A 22317-nucleotide genomic window follows, 5' to 3' on the forward strand; every position below is an offset into this window, starting at 1 on the left:
TCCATTTCTGTAAGTGGGGTGTTAAAGTCCCCTTCAATTACCACATTCTTCTCAATAAGGTTGCTTATGTTTATGAGTAATTGTTTTATATATTTGTGGGCTCCGGTATTCGGCGCATAGACATTTATAATTGTTAGCTCTTCCTGATGGATAGACCCTGTAATTATTATATAATGCCCTTCTTCATCTCTTGTTACAGCCTTTCATTTAAAGTCTAGTTTGTCTGATATAAGTATGGCTACTCCAGCTTTCTTTTGGCTTCCAGTAGCATGATAAATAGTTCTCCATCCCCTCACTCTCAATCTAAAGGTGTCCTCAGATCTAAAATGAGTCTCTTGTAGACAGCAAATAGATGGGTCTTGTTTTTTACCCATTCTGATACCCTATGTCTTTTGGTTGGCGCATTTAATCCATTTACATTCAGTGTTATTATAAAAAGATACGGGTTTAGAGTCATTGTGATGTTTGTGTGTTTTATGCTTGTAGTGATGTCTCTGGTACTTTGTCTCACAGGATCCCCCTTAGGATCTCTTGTAGGGCTGGTTTAGTGGTGACAAATTCCCTCAGTTTTTGTTTGTTTGGGAAGACCTTTATCTCTTCTTCTATTCTAAATGACAGACTTGCTGGATAAAGGATTCTCGGCTGCATATTTTTCCTGTTTAGCACACTGAAAATATTGTGCCAATCCTTTCTGGCCTGCCAAGTTTCAAAAGAGAGATCAGTCACAAGTCTTATAGGTCTCCCTTTATATGTGAGGGCACGTTTATCCCTTGCTGCTTTCAGAATTTTCTCTTTATCCTTGTATTTTGCCAGTTTCACTATGATATGTCGTGCAGAAGATCGATTCAAGTTACGTCTGAAGGGAGTTCTCTGTGCCTCTTGGATTTCAATGCCTTTTTCCTTCCCCAGTTCAGGGAAGTTCTCAGCTATAATTTCTTCAAGTACCCCTTCAGCACCTTTCCCTCTCTCTTCCTCCTCTGGGATACCAATTATGCGTATATTATTTCTTTTTAGTGTATCACTTAGTTCTCTAATTTTCCCCTCATACTCCTGGATTTTTTTCTCTCTCTTTCTCTCAGCTTCCTCTTTTTCCATAACTTTATCTTCTAGTTCACCTATTCTCTCCTCTGCCTCTTCAATCCTAGCTGTCGTCGTTTCCGTTTTGTTTTGCATTTCGTTTAAAGCGTTTTTCAGCTCCTCGTGACTGTTCCTTAGTCCCTTGATCTCTGTAGCAAGAGATTCTCTGCTGTTCTCTATACTGTTTTCAAGCCCAGCGATTAATTTTATGACTATTATTCTAAATTCACTTTCTGTTATATTATTTAAATCCTTTTTGATCAGTTCATTAGCTGTTGTTATTTCCTGGAGATTCTTCTGAGGGGAATTCTTCCGTTTGGTCATTTTGGATAGTCCCTGGAGTGGTGATGACCTGCAGGGCACTTCCCCTGTGCTGTGGTGTATAACTGGAGTTGGTGGGCGGAGTCGCAGTCAGACCTGATGTCTGCCCCAGGCCCACCGCTGGGGCCACAGTCAGACTGGTGTGTGCCTTCTCTTCCCCTCTCCTAGGGGCGGGATTCACTGTGGGGTGGCATGGCCCATCTGGGCTACTTGCACACTGCCAGGCTTGTGGTGCTGGGGATCTGGCGTATTAGCTGGGGTGGGTAGGCAAGGTGCACGGGGGCAGGAGGGGCAGGCTTAGCTCGCTTCTCCTTAGGTGATCCACTTCAGTAGGGGCCCTGTGGCAACGGGAGGGAGTCAGATCCGCTGCCGGAGTTTTGGCTCTGCAGAAGCACAGAGTTGGGTGTTTGCGTGGAGCGAGCAAGTTCCCTGGCAGGAACTGGTTCCCTTTGGGATTTTGGCTGGGGGATGGGCGGGGGAGATGGCGCTGGCGAGCGCCTTTGTTCCCCACCAAACTGAGCTCTGTCGTCCGGGGGCTCAGCAGCTCTCCCTCCCTTTGTCCTCCAGCCTTCCGGCTTTCTGAGCAGAGCTGTTAACTTATGACCTCCCAGATGCTAAGTCGCGCTTGCTGTTGGAACACACTCTGTCTGACCGGCCCCTCCGCTTTTGCAAGCCAGACTCGGGGGCTCTGCTTGGCCAGCGAGCCGCCCTTCGGCCCCGGCTCCCTCCCACCAGTCCGTGGAGCGCGCACCGCCTCACCGCTCTTCCTACCCTCTTCTGTGGGCCTCTTGTCTGCGCTTGGCTCCGGAGACTCCGTTCTGCTAATCCTGTGGCGGTTTTCTGGGTTATTTAGGCAGGTGTAGGTGGAATCTAAGTGATCAGCAGGACGCGCGGTGAGCCCAGCGTCCTCCTACGCCGCCATCTTCTTCCCCTCCTGTTTGTTTTTAAGGGAGGCAGTTTGAAGAGTCACTTCTTAAAGGTAACCAATTTGGGCTCTTCTGTTATTTCAAATTCAAAAGTTGTAGCCATTGGGCATGGATTAAGTGGTACATGATTTGATTACATCAAATATCTGCTTCATTTACTATTTCCCCACACACTACCATTTTTGGCTTTATGCTATGTTTTAGTCAGATATATAAGAAAACCCTAGGGCCTTAAAGAGGGCCTAAATGTTGCTAGTTATTTGTGGCTCAGTACTGGCCAGAACCAGTGGGCATAGTTTCTGTACAAAACAAAAACAAAACACAAATATTTCTCTAACTCCTTTCCTATGTGAAGGATAAATCCTCACTTTGTGTAATCATAGCTACGAGCAGTAAATGATGTCTAGGGTAACGCATCAAGACAAGGAGAACCCTGGCTCGGCCTCCTGGCTGTTCCTAGTTTACTACAGTATTTGCTCTAAAAGACAACATCTCCACAGAGCAAGATGCCCACTGTTGTGCTTTCCAGATAGCAAAGAAAATTTACTCCTCTTTATTTCCTGCTGGAGTTGGATTTCCTATAACTGCTCTCTGTTCTCATATTATCCTTAATTAGCCTATCTCATATTATGTATGACTTTGTAAGACACCTCTGGTACACAACCAGAAGTTTGACTTTGTATCTTCAAGGAAGATTACTCGGCAGACATAAGTAGAACATTTCCATAACCTTTTGGCAGTCAGCAGTTTTTGCTGTTCTGTTCCTCTGCATGTGGTGAGATATAGCTATCTCTGATACCTCCTGTGAACGACAACACCAGCCTATTATGAGATTTCTCATCTCTGAGTTCCTATAGAATTTGCAGTCTGTAACACACAGGCTCATATAAGCTTGTTCTCTAGCAGTTTCATGCATGAAGAGGCAGGGATAACCAGTGTGTTTCCCAGACTCTGACTCAGGGCAATAGCAAGCTTAATAAAGAAAAGTATGGAGAAGAAGGGAGAAAGGTATATGTCTGCCTTACCTTCTAAATTAGATCATCAGTGTCTCAGTCCAGAGATCATATCTGCTTTTCCTATCTTCTTTAAGACTTATTAGAACATTAGGCAAGCATCGAGTGTGCAGTACGTGTTGATTGCCTGAAGGCCTAAGGTTTTAATTCACAGATTATGCCAAAAAGGCAGTATTTCCAGTCACTTGAACTTCACGCAACCCCAAAAAGGTAGAGTTTTCTGTAAATGTTACTGAAATGTTATTTACATTGATTGAAGGTATCTCTAAATTGGTTTTAGATTGATCCCTCACAGAACTGTAATCCTCATTGCAGAGGACAAACCTCTAAGCCAGTGGTAAACTGAAGATAGTTATGACAATGGAAGTATATGCAGTTGTAAAGTGTAGGCATTATTCTGAGGAAAGCATGAACACAGAAATTCTGTAAACGACTAAGATGCTGTGGTGAATAAAAGATCATTCTAACCAAGACTAATGGCATTTTACCCCAAGCCTCAGCGGCCCACTAAGATTCAGAGATGTGCACTGATGCCATTGTAATTCTGTCAAAAATGAGCCAACCATACATTTGTGAATGTATTTCTTGACCTTCTGTTCCAATGAGCTATCATATCTTTGTGCATTTACTGAACAGTATTAAGATTTAAAATCAATTTAGGTTAAGCCCTTCAACTCTGTACTTTTTAAAATTTATTTTGAGAGAGAAAGTATGAGTAGGGTAGGGGCAGGCAGAGAGAGAGAGAGAGAGAGTCCCAAGCAGACTCTGCACTGTCAAAGCAGAGGCCGACGTGGGGTTCGAACCCACGAATTGCGAGATCATGACCTGAGCTGAAGTTGGATGTTTAATGGAGTAAGCCATCCAGGCATCCCCAACTCTGTACTTTTTAAAAATTATTTTGATTATTCTAGGACCTTTTATTTACATATTCATTTTAAAAGCAGCTTGTTTAATTTTACAAAGACATCTGCTAGAACAATGGTTCAGAGTGCATTAAATTTACAGATTTGCAGAAAATGGCCATCCTAACAATATTGAGTCTTCTCAATGAGCACAGTATGACTATCTTTCCATTGGTTTATTCACTGTTTTTTCTCCGTCAAGTTTTGTAGTTTTAAGTATAAGGGACTTGGTTGTCTTTTGCTACACTTATTTGTAGATATTTTAGTGGCGTTACTATAAATGGATTTTATTTTCCAAGTATTTGCTGCTAGCATACAAGAATTTTGTATATTAACCTTTTATCTTGCAACCTTGCTAAATTCATTTATTCTACTTCTTGGTATGTAAATTCCCTAAGATTTTTTTTTTTAATTTGTATTTAAATTCCACTTAGTTCACATACAGTTTAATGTTAGTCTCAGGCACACAATACAGATTCAACACTTCCATACAGCACAGTGCTCATCACAAGTGCACTCCTTAATCCCCATCACCTATTTCCATCCCACCCACCCCACATACCTCCCCTCTGGTAACCATCAGTTTGTTCTCTGTAGTTAGGAGTCTGTTTCTTGGTTTGCCTCACTCTCTTTTTTTTCCCCCTTTGTTCATTTGTTTTGCTTCTTAAATTACACATATGAGTGAAATCATATGGTATTTATTTGTCTTTCTCTGACTTGACTTCACTTAGCATAATACTCTTTAGCTCCATCCACATTGTTGCAAATGGCAAGATTTCATTTTTTATAGCTGAGTAATATTCCATTATATAATAATATACATTACGTGTGTGTGTGTGTGTGTGTATGCGCCACATATTCTTTATTCATTCATTAGTCAGTGGACACTTGAATTGTTTCCATAATTTAACTATTATAGATAATGCTACTTTAAATGTTGGGGTACATGTATCCTTTTGAATTAGTATTTTTGTATCCATTTGGGTAAATACCTAATAGTGCAATTACTGGATCTTAGGGTAGTTCTATTTTTAACTTTTTGAGGAACCTCTGTGCTATTTTCCACAGTGGCTGCATCAGTTTGCATCCCCACCAACAGTACAAGAGGGTTCCCCTTTCTCCACATCCTCACCTGCACCTGTTTCGTGTCTTGTTGATTTTAACCATTCTGACAGGTGTGAGGTGATAGTTCATTGTAGTTTTGATTCATATTTCCCTGATGATGAGTGATATTGAGCATCTTTGATGTCTTCTTTGGAGAAATGTCTGTTCGTGTTTTCTGCCTATTTTTAATTAGATTAGTTTTGGGGGTATTGAGTTTTATACATTTTGGATACTAACTCTTCTTTAGATAGGTCATTTGCAAATATCTTCTCCCATTCTGTAGGTTGCCTTTTAATCTTGCTGATTGTTTCCTTCACTGTGTAGAAGTTTTATTTTGATGAAGTCCCAATCATTTATTTTTGCTTTTGTTTCCCTTGCCTCAGGAGACATATCTACAAAGAAGTTGCTACAGCCAATGTCAAAGAGGTTACTGCCTGTGTTTTCCTCTAGCCTGAGATTTTCTATAGAAAAAAAAATGTTTGTGAATAGTGCCAATAGGGCTAGTTTTACTTGTGTGTGATATATGTGGCTTTTTTTTTTTTTTTTTTTTTTTTTTTTTTGCTTTCATGCCTTATTTCAAAGCCTAGGACCTCAAGAATAGAGGTCCGTTTGAATATAAGTGGTGAAAGCAGGCATTTTTGCGTTGATCTCAAGGAGGAATAATTTAGTCTTTCACCATTAAGTATGATGTGGTGGTTGAATTTTTTGTAGATGCTCTTTGTCAGGTTGAGGAAGCTCTTTAGTCTTTCCAGTTTGCTGAACATTTTATCATTAGCAAATACTGAATGCTGTCAAATGCTTCTTCTGTATCAATTGGAATGATCATGGGGTTTTCTTCCCTATATTCTGTCAATCTAGTGAATTACGTTAATTTTCATATGTTAAACCAACCTTGCCTTATTGGATAAGCCCTGCTTGGTCATGACATGTTATTTTTTTATATATATTACTGGATTTGATTTGACATTATTTTGTTTCTGGCATCATGAGAGTATTTTTCTGTAATTTCTTTGATAGTATCTTTTCCAGGTTTTGTATTATAGTTCTACTGGTCTCATAAAATCATTTAGAGAATACTCTATTTTTTTGAAAAGGTTTCCATAATTTTGATATTTCTTCCCTGAATGTATGATAGAACTTACTAATCAACCCATCTGAGTTGGATTTGCTTTCTGGGAATATCTTTGGATACCAAATTTATATTTGTAAATATAGAACTGTTATTATCTATATCTTATTCTGTCTATAGAATCAGTAGTAATAACCACTTTTTAGTCTAGATACTGATACTTTGAATATTTGATTTTTTGACTATTATAATGTTTGAATATTTTTTTACCATTCTGTTTAATTTGATCTCTTGATGTTTTAGCTTTATCTCTTTACACCTTTTTTAGGAGTTACTCTATAGATTACAACGCATACATCTAACCTTCCACAGACTACTTAGAGCTAATATTGTATCACTTCATGTAAAATGTAGAAAATCTGCAGCCGTATGGGTCCTTTTGCTAACATCCAACCTTTATCTGGTAGTTGTCCTATGTGTAACATTTACATACATTGAAAACCTGGTCAGATAATCCTATAATATTCATTTCCAATATTCAGTCACATTTTAAAGAATTTAAAAGGGAAAAAATCTATATTTGCCCACAAATTTACCATTCCTGTTGTGTTTCCTTCCATCCTGAAATTTCAGATTTCTTGCATTTCCCTGTAGCCTGAAACACTGCTTGTAGTGTTTCTGGTAGAGTAGATCTGCTGTTAATGAGTTCTCTCTGCTTTCTTTCATATGACAATGTCTTTATTCTGCCTTCATTTCTGTAGGGTATTTTTGCTAGCTATGGAATTCTGGGTTGACAAAGACATCTGCTAGAATTTTGATTGGGTGTACATTAAACCTATAGATCAATTGGGAAGAATTGCCATCTTAAGAAATGAAAGATGTTATTTCACTGCCTTTTGCCCCCATAATTTTTTTTTAGAAATATGTGATTATTTGAATCATTTTCTGTAGCAAATGTGTCATACTCTCTATCAGCTTTTAAGAGGGTTTCTTTTCCTTGGATTTTAGCAGCTTGATTAGGGTATGTGTATATGTTGTTTTTTTTTTTTTTTTTCTTCCTTTGATTTTTATCCTGTTTGGAGCTCACAGAGATTCTTGAATATGCAAATTTAATTCTTTTAACTAAATAGGGGAATTCTTTAGTCACCATTTCTTTAAACTGATTTTCTGCCTCAGTCTCTTTGTTCCTGTACTACTGGGACTCCAATAACATGTATTTCAGTCTTTTGATATTGTATAGGTCCCTGATTCTCTTTTCATTTTTTCTATTTTCCTCTCTTTGTGTCCTTCAGCTGGGGTATTTTGTACTGGTTTATCTCCAAGTTTACTGACTCTTTCTCTGTTATCACCAGTATCCTTTTGATCCTATGTAGGGATTTTTCATTTCAGATATTTATTTTTAAGTTTCTATATTTCTATAGTTTTTACAGTTTTTATTGTCTACTGAGATTGTCTGCTTTTCTATTAATTTCAAATGTGTTTTCATTTGTTTATGGAGTATAGTCATAATAGCTGCTTTATATCTGGTTACTATCATGTTGGCATTTGTTGATTGCTTTTCCCTTTAGAATTGATCACATTTTTCTTCTTTTCTGTATGTTTAGAAATTTTGAATTGTGCCCTAGATACTGTGAATGTTACATTGTGTGGGCTCAAAATCCCTGTTATAATTCTGCAGGATATTGTTGATTTTTTTTGTTTTGGCAGGCAATCAACTCAGGGTCAGATTGCAAATTCTGTCTTTTAATGATTCAAATCACAATTACTGCCTCAAAGCCTGTGTTTTGGTTTGCCCTGTGTGAGACATTTACGGATGACTTTGAGACATGGGCAGTGGTTTAAATGAGTTTAGTTCTCTAAATGGGCTCAGGTCTGCCCATCAAATGTGCTGCTTAGGGCTCAGCCTGAGACTTGTGTGGGTTCAAACATGGAACCAGGTAATCCTCTTCTCTTGGTTGTTTGACCTCTATGATTTTCCCTACACTTCCAAGGACCTCTTTTCCTAGTTCCTCAGGGCACAAATATGTGCTTTCTATTACTTTTCAGACACTGATGTTGCCTACCTTGTAATACTGTGTGACTGGAGTCCACTTCAGGAGAAAGCTACAAGAGAAATGAGGGGAAGCCTACAAAACAACAAACCAAATGATGGCGTGCTCTAGGGCTTAGTCCCTGAACACCTCTATTTCCTCTCTACACTCAGTCTCTAGTTGAAAGCATTCTCTAATTCCAGTAGGGACCCAGACCCCTTATCTCCTGATGCTTTCCCAACGTCAGTATGCTTCCTTTTTGTATTAGCAGGAGGGAGAAATATAATGAGATTTCCTCCTTTTGAAGACATTTCTTAGATATTTCGGACATCTCTTCTGCTTGCATTTCATTGTCCAGAACTTAGATAATGGCCACATCTCATTGCAGGAGAAGTTGGAAAATACAGGAGTTTTTAGATGGATGACAATAGATTCAGCTAAAATTGGGATTCTTTTACTAAAAAAGAGGAGGTGGGGCGCCTGGGTGGCGCAGTCAGTTAAGCGTCCGACTTCAGCCAGGTCACGATCTTGTGGTCCGTGAGTTCGAGCCCCGCGTCAGGCTCTGGGCTGATGGCTCAGAGCCTGGAGCCTGTTTCTGATTCTGTGTCTCCCTCTCTCTTTGCCCCTCTCCCGTTCATGCTCTGTCTCTCTCTGTCCCAAAAATAAATAAACGTTGAAAAAAAAAAGAGGAGGAAATGGACAGTAGGAGGCAACTGGCTGGCTCCACCAAACTTTGTGAATCTAGTCCTCAGCCCTCCCACTAACCTTCCCCATTTCAGTACATGTCAGTTCCATCTTTCCAGGTGCTCAGGCCAAAATATCTTGAAGTCATCATGATTCTTTTTTTCTCCTATTCTACACCCAATCTACCAGCAAATCCTATTGATTGTACTTTTCAAATATATCTCAAATCTGACTGACTCCATCTTAGTGTAGGCTATTGTTGCTTCTCCCAGACTTCTGAGATAGTCTCCTCTCTGGTTCTGCCAGTCCATTCTCCCCACAATAGGATATAGTCCTTCAAAATGTAAGATCACATCATTCCTATGTACAGAACTCTCTGGTTACCTCCTAGCTTATTGTGAATAAAATCCAAGGAACTTAACTATGAAAAAGCTAAACATCATCTGGTCCTGGCTAACCCCCTGATTAAATTTACTAGTGTCTCCCTGTAACTCATTCCACACCAGCTATACTGACTTCCTTAATGTTCCTTGAATATACCAAGCATGTACCAATTTCAAGGTCTTTGTATCTATCGCATCTTGAATGCTTTTCTAGATATCCCCATGGCTTCCTTCTTAACTTCTTTCACGTCTTTGATCAAATATCACATTATCAGAGACCTTCCTAACAGCCTGTCTAAAATAGGATTCCCTCTGGGGCACCTGGGTGGCTCATTCGGTTGAGCATCCAACTTCAGCTCAGGTCAAGATATCGCAGTTCATGAGTTCAGGCCCCGCATTGGGCTCTGTGCTGACAGCTCAGAGCCTGGAGCCTGCTTCTGATTCTGTGTCTCCCTCTCTGCCCCTCCCCCACATGCGCTCTGTCTCTCTCTGCCTCTCAAAAATAAAGAAAACTAATTTAAAAAATTAAAATAGGATTCACTCTAGTAAATCTCTCCCTTTATAAAACTTTTTTTCTTAATACTCAGCACCATTTGACATATTATCTGATTTTCTTTGTGTATATATGTATATATTTGGACATACATATACCTTCTCTACATATATACATATATAAAAATGTATAAACATTTAGGTACATATAGGGATTTGATTATTGAAGGGCTTCTCACTAGAATTAGAGACTTCATCTGTTATGCTCACTGCTGTCTTCTTTAGCAGTTAAGGGTGGTCAAGACAGACTTCTATGAGAAGAAGGCAGTTGAGCTAAGAATGAATGAAGAGGAGTCAGCTATGCTACAACCTAGAAGGAAAACATTCCACACGAAGGGAACAGCTATCTGCAAGGCCCTGTGGTGGAAATAAGCTTGTCATGTTTCAGGGACTTGTCCTGCATTTAAGGACAAAAAGAAGCCCAGTATGGGTAGAATTTAGAAATTATGTAGAATGGAACAAGATGTGGTGGAAGAGACAGAGCCAGATCATGCAGAGTTTTGGCTGTCCCCAATGCAGTCAGAAGAGAAAGAGTCCCCAGCCTGTCTTGGCACCTCAGCCATTCTCTACATTTTGGGAAGCTCTAAGGCTACAACAACCAAAGGCTATCTAATGACATACAGCTATTTAAATTTAATTCACTGAAAGTAAATTTAAAAATTCAGTTTCTCGATCACACAAGTTTCATTCCAAGTGTTCAATAGTCACACATGGCTAATGACTACCTATCGGGCAGCACAGCACAGATAGAGAATATTTCATCATCACAGAAAGTTATGTAAAACAGTCCAATGAGAAATAATGCCAAGTTTGCTTAGCCTCTCCTGTGATTTTTCTCTTAACCCTAGAATCCGTGTTTTTCTATTTAATGGAAATATATGCAGTGCCTAGCAAATTAGCATGGGGCCTGTTCCCTATGCAAATATTCTCACTGGTGATTTTTTCCTATGACAGAAAAGATGAGAAGGACTGGTAAATCACAAGCATTCTTAACCTCATTATAAATACATTGCAAATGTAAAAAATGCAAAGTGTGGAAGTCATAAATGTGAAAGCAGCTTTCAATTTGTTTTAATAGGTATTTTCCATGTCTTATTGTAACCTAGGGATCTTGCTGCAAGAAACTGCCTGGTAGGTGAAAATAACGTTCTGAAAATCAGTGACTTTGGAATGTCTCGTCAAGAGGATGGTGGAGTGTATTCATCTTCTGGCTTAAAGCAGATTCCCATTAAATGGACAGCACCAGAAGCTCTCAATTATGGTAAGAATAGACTGTTTTTCTTTTTGGTGGTAAAAATGTATTCCATCAGCACAAAACATTCACAAGCAAAGTTGGAGGAGTAAGGCAGAGCCCAAGTTAGAATGATTTGAAAATCAACACAACAATATTTAAGTGTTCATATTTTGTACTTACACTTGGGCAGAAACCTAATTCATTGACCTTATTGATCAAATTTCTATATGTAAGATTGCTAGATTTAAACTTTTTTTTTAACATTTATTCATTTTTTGAGAGACAGAGAGAGAGCACAAGCAGGGGAGGGGCAGAGAGAGGGGGAAACACAGAATCCGAAGCAGGCTCTAGGCTCCCAGCTGTGAGCACAGAGCCCGATGAGGGGCTTGAGATCATGACCTGAGCCAAAGTCAGATACTTAACCGACTGAGCCACCCAGGCGCCCCTCAGATTGCTAGATTTAAAAGATGGATGTACTTATAAGCACTTTTAAATATGACTATATATCTGAGGGTTTTTTAATAAAAAAAATGATTTTTACGTTCACTGTATAATTTAACTGTTAAAGTGTTGTTGTGGCTCTGGACCACTGCTTTCAGATGTCTTGTAATTGGTCCAATAACCTCATCTAATAATAGGTTTTAAAATTTGTTAAGTCCATAGTTTCTCACTCTGAAAACTGCCTTGGTTTCTTTGCATTTTAGTCTCTGGAACTTGTATAAATGTTGGAGGGAGAGAGAGGAGTTGCATTTTAAAACAGCAGGGATTTTTTTGTATGTCATTATAATGGAAAAAATTGAGGTTGTGTTATCTGTGGTTGGGATAAACTGGGCTGTAACAAGATGGGTAACAGTTCAGAATTAAAAGGAGAGAGATTGTGCTTTAAGTGAAATTATAAATTACATTTTCATTAAGGGAAGCAGCATGTGAGCCATGGGTTGGTGAATGGGTATGTTTTGAATTGAAATATCATAAAATGACTCTTTATTGATTTAAAATGAAAATTTACTTCATCATGAAAAATGAGGCATTTATAAATGCCTCAATTTAATGCCTAAGTTAAAAACAAAGCTTTTAAGTGAGCTAAAATTTTATATAAAATTAACCATTTTAAAGTGAATAATTTAGTGGTATTTAGTACTGTTTAGAATGTTACACAACCACTACTTCCTTCTAATTCCCACATTTTCATCACTCTAAAGTAATACCCTTTGCCTATTTACTCCCCATTCCTCCTTTCCCTGCAGCCACTGGCTACCACATGTCTACTTTTTTATTGCTATGGATTTACCTATACTGCATATTTCGTGTAAATGGAATCATACTATACATGACCTTTTGTGTGTGGCTTCTTTTACTTTCATGTTTTTGAGGTTCATCGATGTTGTAGCATGTGTAATTCTTTCTTTTTTATGGCTGAATAATATTCCACTGTATATATTGATAATTTGTTTTCCATTCATCTGTTGATTCATATTTGAGCACTTTTCACCTTTTGGCTACTGTGAATAGTGCTGCTATGAACATTTGTATATGAGGATTTGAGTACCTATTAGTTGTTCTGGATATACACTAAGAGTCATATGGTAACTCTAGGATTGGTTTGGATGTTAGATGGGGCTGCTTCAGACACTAGGATCTGTTTTGTGTTTTGGATACTCATGATACTACACAGTATATGTTGTATGTGGTTGTCATTATGAGCAATTGACTAAGTTGTTCTAGTTCCCACTAATGGACTAGAAACTTAACTTCAAAACTTAACACTAGGATGTTAAACCTCACTCTAATTTGTCTTCCCAAGTGCTAGCAAGATAAATTTTTATATGATCACAGACTAATTCCACCATTCCACAGAATATAAAGAAAATGGCAGCCCTGCTATTTTCCACAGTGATATTACCCTAAGATTATATTCCTATGAATAACAATCACGGGATAAAAGATTTTAACTTGTTACTTATGCAGAGGTTTTCTTTAAAGGACAAAACATGGTTAACCCCTTCTCATCGATTCTTACAGCATCCCTTCAAAGGGGCTGGAACTGGACTTGGGAGACCCTGAAATTTAGCTCTCTAAAATTTGTTTTAACCCTGTTGGCCAGATCTTCTTCACTGCCTTTGAAAGTCCTCTTCCTGTTAAGCAATTATGCCAAGTAAAATTCTGCCTTTCAATCAAAATGTATTTTAGTTGAATTTCAAGGTGACTGAAGTGTTTACAAATCAAAATTCTATTTTCAAATAGCTCTTAGAACCTGACCTACAGCATTGGAAATAATAAAAGAGGTGTGAAGATCTTTGGTTGGCAATGAGGGAGATTTTTTTGGCAGTCTTTAATATCAACTTAATACAATGCAGAACAATTTACATGACAATGGAGGAGAGATTTTTAACAGTAGATGAGAAAGAAGTCTGGAATACTTACTACCCAACCCAGTAAGGGAGTCCTTCAGAGTTTAACAAGAGGGAAAAATATAAGAATCTATTGAAAAACTTACTTCTTCTTATGTTTCTTTCGTGTTGTATGCAAATACTGGTTTATGATTGGTAGTAAAAACTTGCCTCCTTTCCAAGGGTCTTTTTTCCCACTGATTATTTTTCTTCACTCTTGCCTCAGAGTAGCTGAAATACTGCACAAGTCTTTCATGACGTGTGGGAGCAAGGTTGATGGTAAAATCTTTCAGTCTAAGGAACCTCTCAGAAATTTTGCTTTACAGCCATAGAGTTAAACATAAGTTCACCATTATTTTGTCATTAGTGTTGCTGTCATTTAATTTTTCAAAAAAATGACAAATATCCTTGTTTTTTCTAAATTGAGCAATAGTAAAGGGCTTACAGTGACACAGATGCCCATCTCCCACCCATCTCTAGCCACACAACACATAATTGCATATATATATCCCCCCACCCTTATTAAACACAGAGTGGTAGCATATTCAGTAGCCTTTTCAGCACATGTTGCTACCATCCTCAATATAGCTGTTACCAAAAGTACTTTGAAAAGGGCAAATAGCGTATGCCTCTTCAACTAAGAAATAATCAAAAAAAGAAAATTGCAAAAGACATTTTTTCATTTGTCACTGAAGAATGTGGGGCTGCTGCATCCTCTAATTGAATTAGCATGACATAAATAAGTACTCTGAAATGAGAGGGAGGCAAGGTTTACAGTGAAAAGAGTCCTGGATCAACCACCAGGGCCAGACTCCTACTAGTTACGTCATTAGTTGCATGACCTTAGCAAGCATCTACCTCTCTGCACCTATGATTTCTAATTTGCAAGATGAGAAGATAGTAAGGGTATTTGTGAGGTTCAAATGAGATGGAAAAGTAGCAAAATCCTGTACAATTGCAAGTTATTCTTAGCCCATTAAAATTACCCAACGAGGTTCTGGTTCAAGATGACAATGCAGGGGGCGCCTGGGTGGCGCAGTCGGTTAAGCGTCCGACTTCAGCTCAGGTCACGATCTTGCGGTCCGTGAGTTCGAGCCCCGTGTCAGGCTCTGGGCTGATGGCTCAGAGCCTGGAGCCTGTTTCCGATTCTGTCTCCCTCTCTCTCTCTGCCCCTCCCCCGTTCATGCTCTGTCTCTCTCTGTCCCAAAAATAAATAAACGTTAAAAAAAAAAATTAAAAAAAAAAAAAAGATGACAATGCAGGAAGATCCCCAGGTCATACAGCCTCTCACAGATAAACCAAGTCTACAGCTACATATGGAACAATTTTCTCAAAAAAAAAAAAAAAAAAGAAAGAAAGAAAAAAAAACAACAAACAAAAAACCTAGAAACTACGCAACTGCCATATATTGGACAAACAAGGGGGAAAAGTGTATCACAGCAGGTAAGACAGGCTGAGACACAATCTCACCATAAACCTCATCCCCAGCGCAGAGAACCATAAACGGGAGGGAACTAAAAACTTAAAGCTTCTCCCTGAGGAGTGAATTATTTAAGCCCCCACACATCAGACTCACCAGCATTTAAGACCTGCACCTAAGAAATGAGCTTGCAAAACATGTACCTTTGAAAACCAAAGAGGCTACAAGGAACGTATAAACAATTCTTAAAAGGGCCCATGCTTGGAATCACCTGCTTAGGGTCCAGAGCAGAAGCAGCTAATGGACAGGTCATGTGAAAGAAGCTCATTTGCTAGCCTTAAAGCATCAGCCTGAGGGGTTATCTTATTTAACACACATCTAGGGGTCGGCTGGGGATACTTTCTAGGAATGGAGGCCGGCAAGCGCCATCTTCACATTCTCCCTCTGCCGCACCCCCAGGGCACCAGTATCTCTCAGAGGGGAGCTTTTACACATGTCCAGTACCCTGGTTTATGTAGCTGTTGCACAGGAAACACCCCAGGATAATCAGGTTCTGGAGGTCAGGGGGCTTGCATTCCTATGTCCCATGTGACTGTAACAACTGGAGACCATTCTTGGCAGACTACCACCCTGGTGCCCTGACAGACAGCAACATGCCCACAGTCTTTACTTGCTTTTCCCACAAGCTTTGGCCTGAGAACAGGCTTCATGTATGTCACCTGATTACAGGCCTGTGGAGGCTCTGTCCAGAAACAAAGTCCAGCGCACACCATCTCTTCACTCTCCCTCTACCTTGCTTGCTGGAATCTCCCAGAAAGGATCTTATACCTTTGTCTAGTGCTCAAGTTTTAGCAGATGATGCCTAAGAACATCTTTATATCACCTGGATTCTGGTGGTCAGCAGGACTTAGTTTCACAGATCCCACAGGACCATAACCAATGGAGAAAAAGGTCTTAAACAGCTAGTACCTGTAGAGCACAGTAAGAGGCAACAGGCCCAAGAGTTCTTTCTTTCTGTGTGAGAGCTACAGCCAGAGGGGCAGGCTTCTAACTGAACATACATCCAAGACCTGACTATAATTCTTTCCAGAGACCTTCTAGGGCAAGCACAGTCCTCACACTCTGCCACTGTTGTGTACCAGAGCACCAATATCTCTCAGAAGAAAGCTCTTACACACACCTGGTGCCCCAGTTTTGGGGGCTGCCATCCAGAGAATGCCCCTTGATCTGGCTCTGGTGACCAAGGGGGACTTGCATTCCTGAGTCCCACAGGACTGTATTGAGAGAGAAAGTTCTTGGCAAGCCATCATTCCTCAAGGGAGCACACCAACCGCTGACTATGTAAGAAGGCAGGAGCTTCAGACTGAGAGACAGCCTTCAGGTTTGGCACAATCTAGAGGCTCAGGTAACATAGGCTGTGGACCATCTTTGCACTCTCCCTCTGCCTCGCTCCACCGCACTGCTTTCTCCCAGAAGGGAGCATATGCACTCATCTGGAGCCCCAATTTTTGCAACTGCTGCCCAGGAGATAACTCCAGATCACCTGGATCTGGTGGCCAGTGGGACTTACATGTGTAGTCCCATTAGACTGTGGGACCTTAGCCAGTAGCTTCGGCTCTGGCTGCAAATCAAACTCAGTGTTGGTGCTGAGATTCTTTTGGACCCTGATAGGTCCAGGAACACCCTCAACTGCTGTGAGCTATTAAAAACAAAATAGATCACAAAGATTTGAAGACAACAAAGAGCTAGGGCAAGGTTGACTGATGGCATTCATGTATCACATGAGGCCACTTCCTCAAGACTGGGAGAGGTGGCTGTTTCATCGAGTGCATAAAACCCAACACAGAGAGTCAAGCAAAATGAAGAAACGTTGAAATATGTTCCAAATGAAAGAACAAAAGAAAACCTCAGGAAAAAAAATTTAGTCAAACAGAGATAAATGATTTGCCTGATAAAGACTTCAAAGTAATGATCACAAAGATGCTTACCAAACTCAGGAGAAGAACAGATGAACATAGTGAGCAACTTCAATGAAGAGAGAGAAAATCTAACAAAGTACCAAACAGAAGTCACAAAGCTAAAAAATGCAATCATTGAGCTAACAAAAAACAAACAAACAAACACTGGAGGGGGTTTCCAGCAGACTAGATGAAAAGATCAGTTAACTTGAAGATAGAGCAGTGGAACTCACCCAATAAGAGCAGCAAAAACAATTTTAGAAAGTGAAGATAACTCAAGGTACTTATAGGACACCATCAAGCAGACTGGCGTTTGCATTATAGAATCCCCAGGGGAAGAAGAGGGAGTGTAAGGGATAGAAAACTTATTTGAAGAAACATTGATTAAAAACTTCCCTAATTGATGGATGCCTGGTGGTACAGTTGGTTAAGCAGCTGACTTTGGCTCAGGTCATACATGATCTCACAGTTTGTGAGTTCTAGCCCCATATCAGGCTCTGTGCTGACAGCTCAGAATCTGGAGCCTGCTTCGGATTCTGTGTCTCCCTCTCTCTCTGTCCTTCCCCTGCCCATGCTCTGTCTGTCTCTCAAAAATAACATTAAAAAAAAAAAACACTTCCCTAATTTAGAGAAGAAAACAGATATCCAAGATCTAGGATGCACACTGAGTTCCAAATAGAGTAAACCCAAAGAGACCCATGACAAGACACATTATAATTTAAATGTCAAAGGTTAAAGAGAAGGAAAGAATCTTAAAATCAGCAAGAGAAAAGCAAATTGTTACATACAAGGTAGCCCCTATAAGATTATCAGCAAATTTTCTAGCAGAAACTTTGCAGGCCAGAAGAGAGTAGTACAATATATTCAGAGTGCTGAAACTAAAACCTTGCCAACCAAGAATGCTGTACCTGGCAAAGTTACCATTCAGAATTGAAGGAGACACAAAGAGTTCTCCAGACAGGCAAAAGCTAAGGAGTTCATCACCACTAAACCAGCCTCTTAACCAAGTTAAAATAACTTCTCTAAACTGAAAAGAGAGGGTGCTCATTAGTAACAAGAAAACACATAAAAGTACAAATCTCACTGATAAAGGTAAATATGTAGTAAAGGTAATAGATTCATCATTTACAAAGCCAGCTTTGTTAAAAGACAAAAGTAGCAAAAATAACAATAACCACAAAATAAAAAGATGTCAACCATGACATCAGAAACAAAATGTTGTAGGGGAGAGTATTTTTTTTTGGAGCTTTAAAATCCATTCTACCTTGGTATCAACTTAAAATAGACTGTTATAAATATAGGTTGTTTTATATAACCCTCATGGTAACCACAAAGCAAAACCCTTTTTTTTTTTTAGAAAAGAAAAAAATCTTTTCTTTTTAGAAAAGAAATTCAAGCATACCACTAAAGAAAGTCATCAAACCACAAAGGAAAACAACAGAAAAATAAAGGAACAGAAGAATTACAAATAGAAAGCAATTAACAAACTGACAATAAGCACATATGTATCAACAATTACCTTGAGTGTAAATAGACTAAATTCTCCAACCAAAGGACTGAATGCCTACAAAGAAAAACAGAAACAAGGCTTATCTATATGCTGCCTACAAGAAACTCACTGCAGATACAAGGACATACACAGACTCAAAGCGAACGGACAGGAAAAGATATTTCATGCAAATGGAAATCAAAAGAAAGCTAAGTTAGTTATGTTTATATCACACCAAATAGACTTTTAAGACTGTAATCAAGGACAAAGAAGGGTATCACATAATGATAAAGCGGCCAATGCAACAAGAGTATATAACATTTGTAAATATTTATATAGCCAATATAGGCTCACCTAAACACATAAAGCAAATATTAACACAGTAAAGGGAGAAATAGACAGGAATAATATAGATGACTTCAATACACCACTTACATCAATGGAGAGATCATCCAGACTGAAAAATCAATAAAGAAATATGGGCTTTAAATGACACACTGGACCAGATGGACTACATAGACATATATAGAACATTTCATCCAAAAGCAACAGAATACACATCCTTCTCAAGTGCGCATGGAACATTTTTCAGGACAGATCATATAGTAGGCTACAAAACAAGTCTTAATAAATTTTCAAAGATAGAAATCACATCGAGCATCTTTTCTGACCACGGTGGTATGAAATTTCACAATTTCTGGGACATTAAACAACATGCTACTGAAAAACCAATGGGTTAGAGAAGAACTCAAAAATAGCAATCAAAAAACACCTTGAGACAAATCAAAACAGAAATACAGCATACCAAAACTTATGAGATGCTGTAAAAGCAAATCTAAGAGGGAAGTTCTTGGGAAAAAGAAAAAGAAAAATCTCTTAACATTATACATCAAGTAACTAGAAAAATAAGAATAAACAAAACCCAAGGTTAGTAGCAGGAAGGAAATAGCAAAGATCAGAGCATAAATAAATGAAATAGAGACAAAAAAGAAAATAAAAAAAGAACAGTGAAACTAAGGGCTTGTTCTCTGAAAAAAAATAAACAAAACTGAGAAACCTTCAGCTCTACTGACCAAGAAAAAAGAGAGAGGACTCAAAATCAGAAATGAAAGAGAAGTTACAGCTGATATCACAGAAGTGCCAAGGATCATAAAAGACTACTATGAACAACAATATGCCAACAACACATGGAAAAAGAAATAAATTGCTAAAAATATACAATACACCAAGACTGAATTATGAAGAAATAGAAAATGTGAACAAACCAATTACTGATTCAGTTTTCTTACTAGTAAAGAAAAACCAACAAACAAAAGTCCAGGACCACATGATTTCACTGATGGATTCTACCAAACATTTAGAAGGATTGGTATTAATTCTTTAAAACTCCTCCAGGGGTGCCTGGATGGCTCAGTCAGTAAAGTATGCAACTCTTAATCCCAGGGTCATGAGTTCAAGCCCCACAATGGGTATGAAGCCTACTTAAAATAAAAAAGTATTAATAAAATAAAATAATAAAACTTCCAAAAAATAGAAGAGGAATAAACGCTTCCAAAGTCATTTTACAGGGCATTATTCTGATATCAAAACCAGACAAAGACACCACAATAAAAGAACATTACAGGCCAATATCCCATTTGAACATAGCTGAAAAATTCCTCAACAAAAGTTTGGCAAACCAAATTCAAGAATACACTAAGAGGTTATATACCATATTCAAGTGGGATTTATTCCAGGGATGCAAGAATGTTTTAACATCCACAAGTCAATCAATGGGATATGCCCTATTAACAAAATGAAAGGTAAAAATTATCTCAATAGATGCAGAAAAAGCATTTGACAAAATTCAACATCCATTTATGATAAAATCTCAACAAATTGGGTATAGAAAGAACATATCTGAACATAATATAGGCCCTATATGACACAAACCTACAGCTAACATCATATTCAACAATGAAAAGGTAAAAGCTTTTCTAATATCAGGAGCAAGACAAGGATTCCCACTCTTACCACTTTTTTTCAACATAATAGTGTAAGTCATAGCTAGAGCAATTAGATAAGAATAAAATAAGAGGAGCCTGGGTGGCTCATTCAGTTAAGCATCTAACTCTTGGTTTTGGCTCAGATCATGGTCTCATGGTTTTTAAGTTTGAGCCCCATGTTGGGCCCTGTGCTGATGGTGCAGAGCCTGCTTGGGAATCTCTCTCTCTAGTTCTCTTCCCCTCCCCCGCTTACCCTCTCTCTTTTTCTCTCAAAATAAATGTAAAAAAAATAAAAATTAAAAGCATCCCAAGTGGAAAAGAAGTAAAATTATCACTATTTGCAGATGACATTATTATATACAGAAACCCTAAACACTCTACCAATAACTATAAGAACTAATTAATGAATTCAGTAAAGTTGCAGGATACAATATACAAAAATATCTTGCATTTCTATACATAAAAATGAACTATTAGAGAAATTAAGAAAACAATCTCATTTACAGTTGCATCAAAAGGACTAAAATATGAATAAATTTAACATAGGAAGTGAAAAACTTGTATACAAATGCCGTAAGATATTAATGACAAAAATTCAAGACTATGCAAATAAATGCAGATATTCCATGCTCCTGGATTATGAGAATTAATGTTGTTAAATGTCTCTACTACCCAAAACAATCTACAGATTTAATGCATTTTTGACAGAAATAGAACCCACAATTCTAAAACTTGTCTGGAACTACACAAAACCATGAATAGCCAAGACAATCTTGAGAAAGAACAAAGTTTTGGAGATAGTGCACTCCCTGATGTCAAACTGTACTAAAGCTGTAGTAATCAAAATAGTATGATACTGGCATTAAAAATTGATACATAAACCAATGAAGCAGAGGGCCCAGAAATAAACCCATGCATATATGGTTAATCAGTTTAAAACAGAGAAGCCAAAAGTATACAATAGGAAAGGGACAGTCTTTTCAAAAAATGGTGCTGGGGAAACTGCACAGTCACATGCAAAAGAATGAAATGGGACCACTGTCTTATACCATACACAAAAATTAACTTAAAATAAATTCAAGACCTGAACATAAGATGCAAAACCACAGAACTCCTAGAAGGACATATAGGCAGTAATTTCCTTGACTCGGTCTTGGAGCTAAGTTTTTATATTTCACACCAAATGCAAATACAGAAAAAGCAAAACAAAGTAATGGGACTACATCAGACTAACCGTTTCTTCACAGCAAAGGAAAGCATCAACAAAAGGAAAAGGCAACCTACTAAATGGAGAAAATATTTGCACATCATTTATCTGGTGAGAGGTTAATTATATCCAAAATATATAAAAGAATTCATAAAACTCAGTATCAAAAAAATAATTCAATTAAGAAATAGATCTGAATAGACAGTTTTCCAAAGAAGACATATAGTATAGCCAATGAGTATGTGAAAAGATGCTCAACAACACTCATCATCAGGAAAATACAACTCAAAACCGCAATGACATACATGCCCCAGATACCCAAGGATAATGAAAAATAAAGGCTGTGGTTTAAAAGAGCAACTACAATATAAAAGATCCAGCTCTATTACTCTACCAAAGGGCACAGGAGCTGCTGGAGCTCTGTCCAGATCAGAGGGGCTGGCAAGTGCCATAGTTTGCATCCCCCTGCTCCTTGAACCCTGAGCCCCTAGCCTATACCAGCCCAAACCCTCCTAACAAGGTAGCCCCAGTACAGCATCAGGGAACCCCTGATTAGTGCTCATTCTATCTCTA

The 22317-nt window shown here is 38.5% G+C and overlaps 1 protein-coding gene across 6 annotated transcripts in view; it reads left to right on the top strand.

Annotated features, from left to right (window-relative positions):
- FER (FER tyrosine kinase) overlaps window positions 1-22317 on the top strand; it is a 447367-nt gene that overhangs the window by 405836 nt on the left and 19214 nt on the right. For all 6 annotated transcript variants that reach the window (XM_045500490.1, XM_045500514.1, XM_045500498.1 and 3 more), the window contains one exon: window positions 11168-11322. In XM_045500490.1, the coding sequence (XP_045356446.1) occupies window positions 11168-11322 (155 nt within the window). The remainder of the gene's footprint in view (window positions 1-11167; window positions 11323-22317) is intronic.

The sequence above is a fragment of the Leopardus geoffroyi genome, chromosome A1 (genome assembly GCF_018350155.1).
Source record: "Leopardus geoffroyi isolate Oge1 chromosome A1, O.geoffroyi_Oge1_pat1.0, whole genome shotgun sequence".
Classification (NCBI taxonomy): domain Eukaryota; kingdom Metazoa; phylum Chordata; class Mammalia; order Carnivora; family Felidae; genus Leopardus; species Leopardus geoffroyi.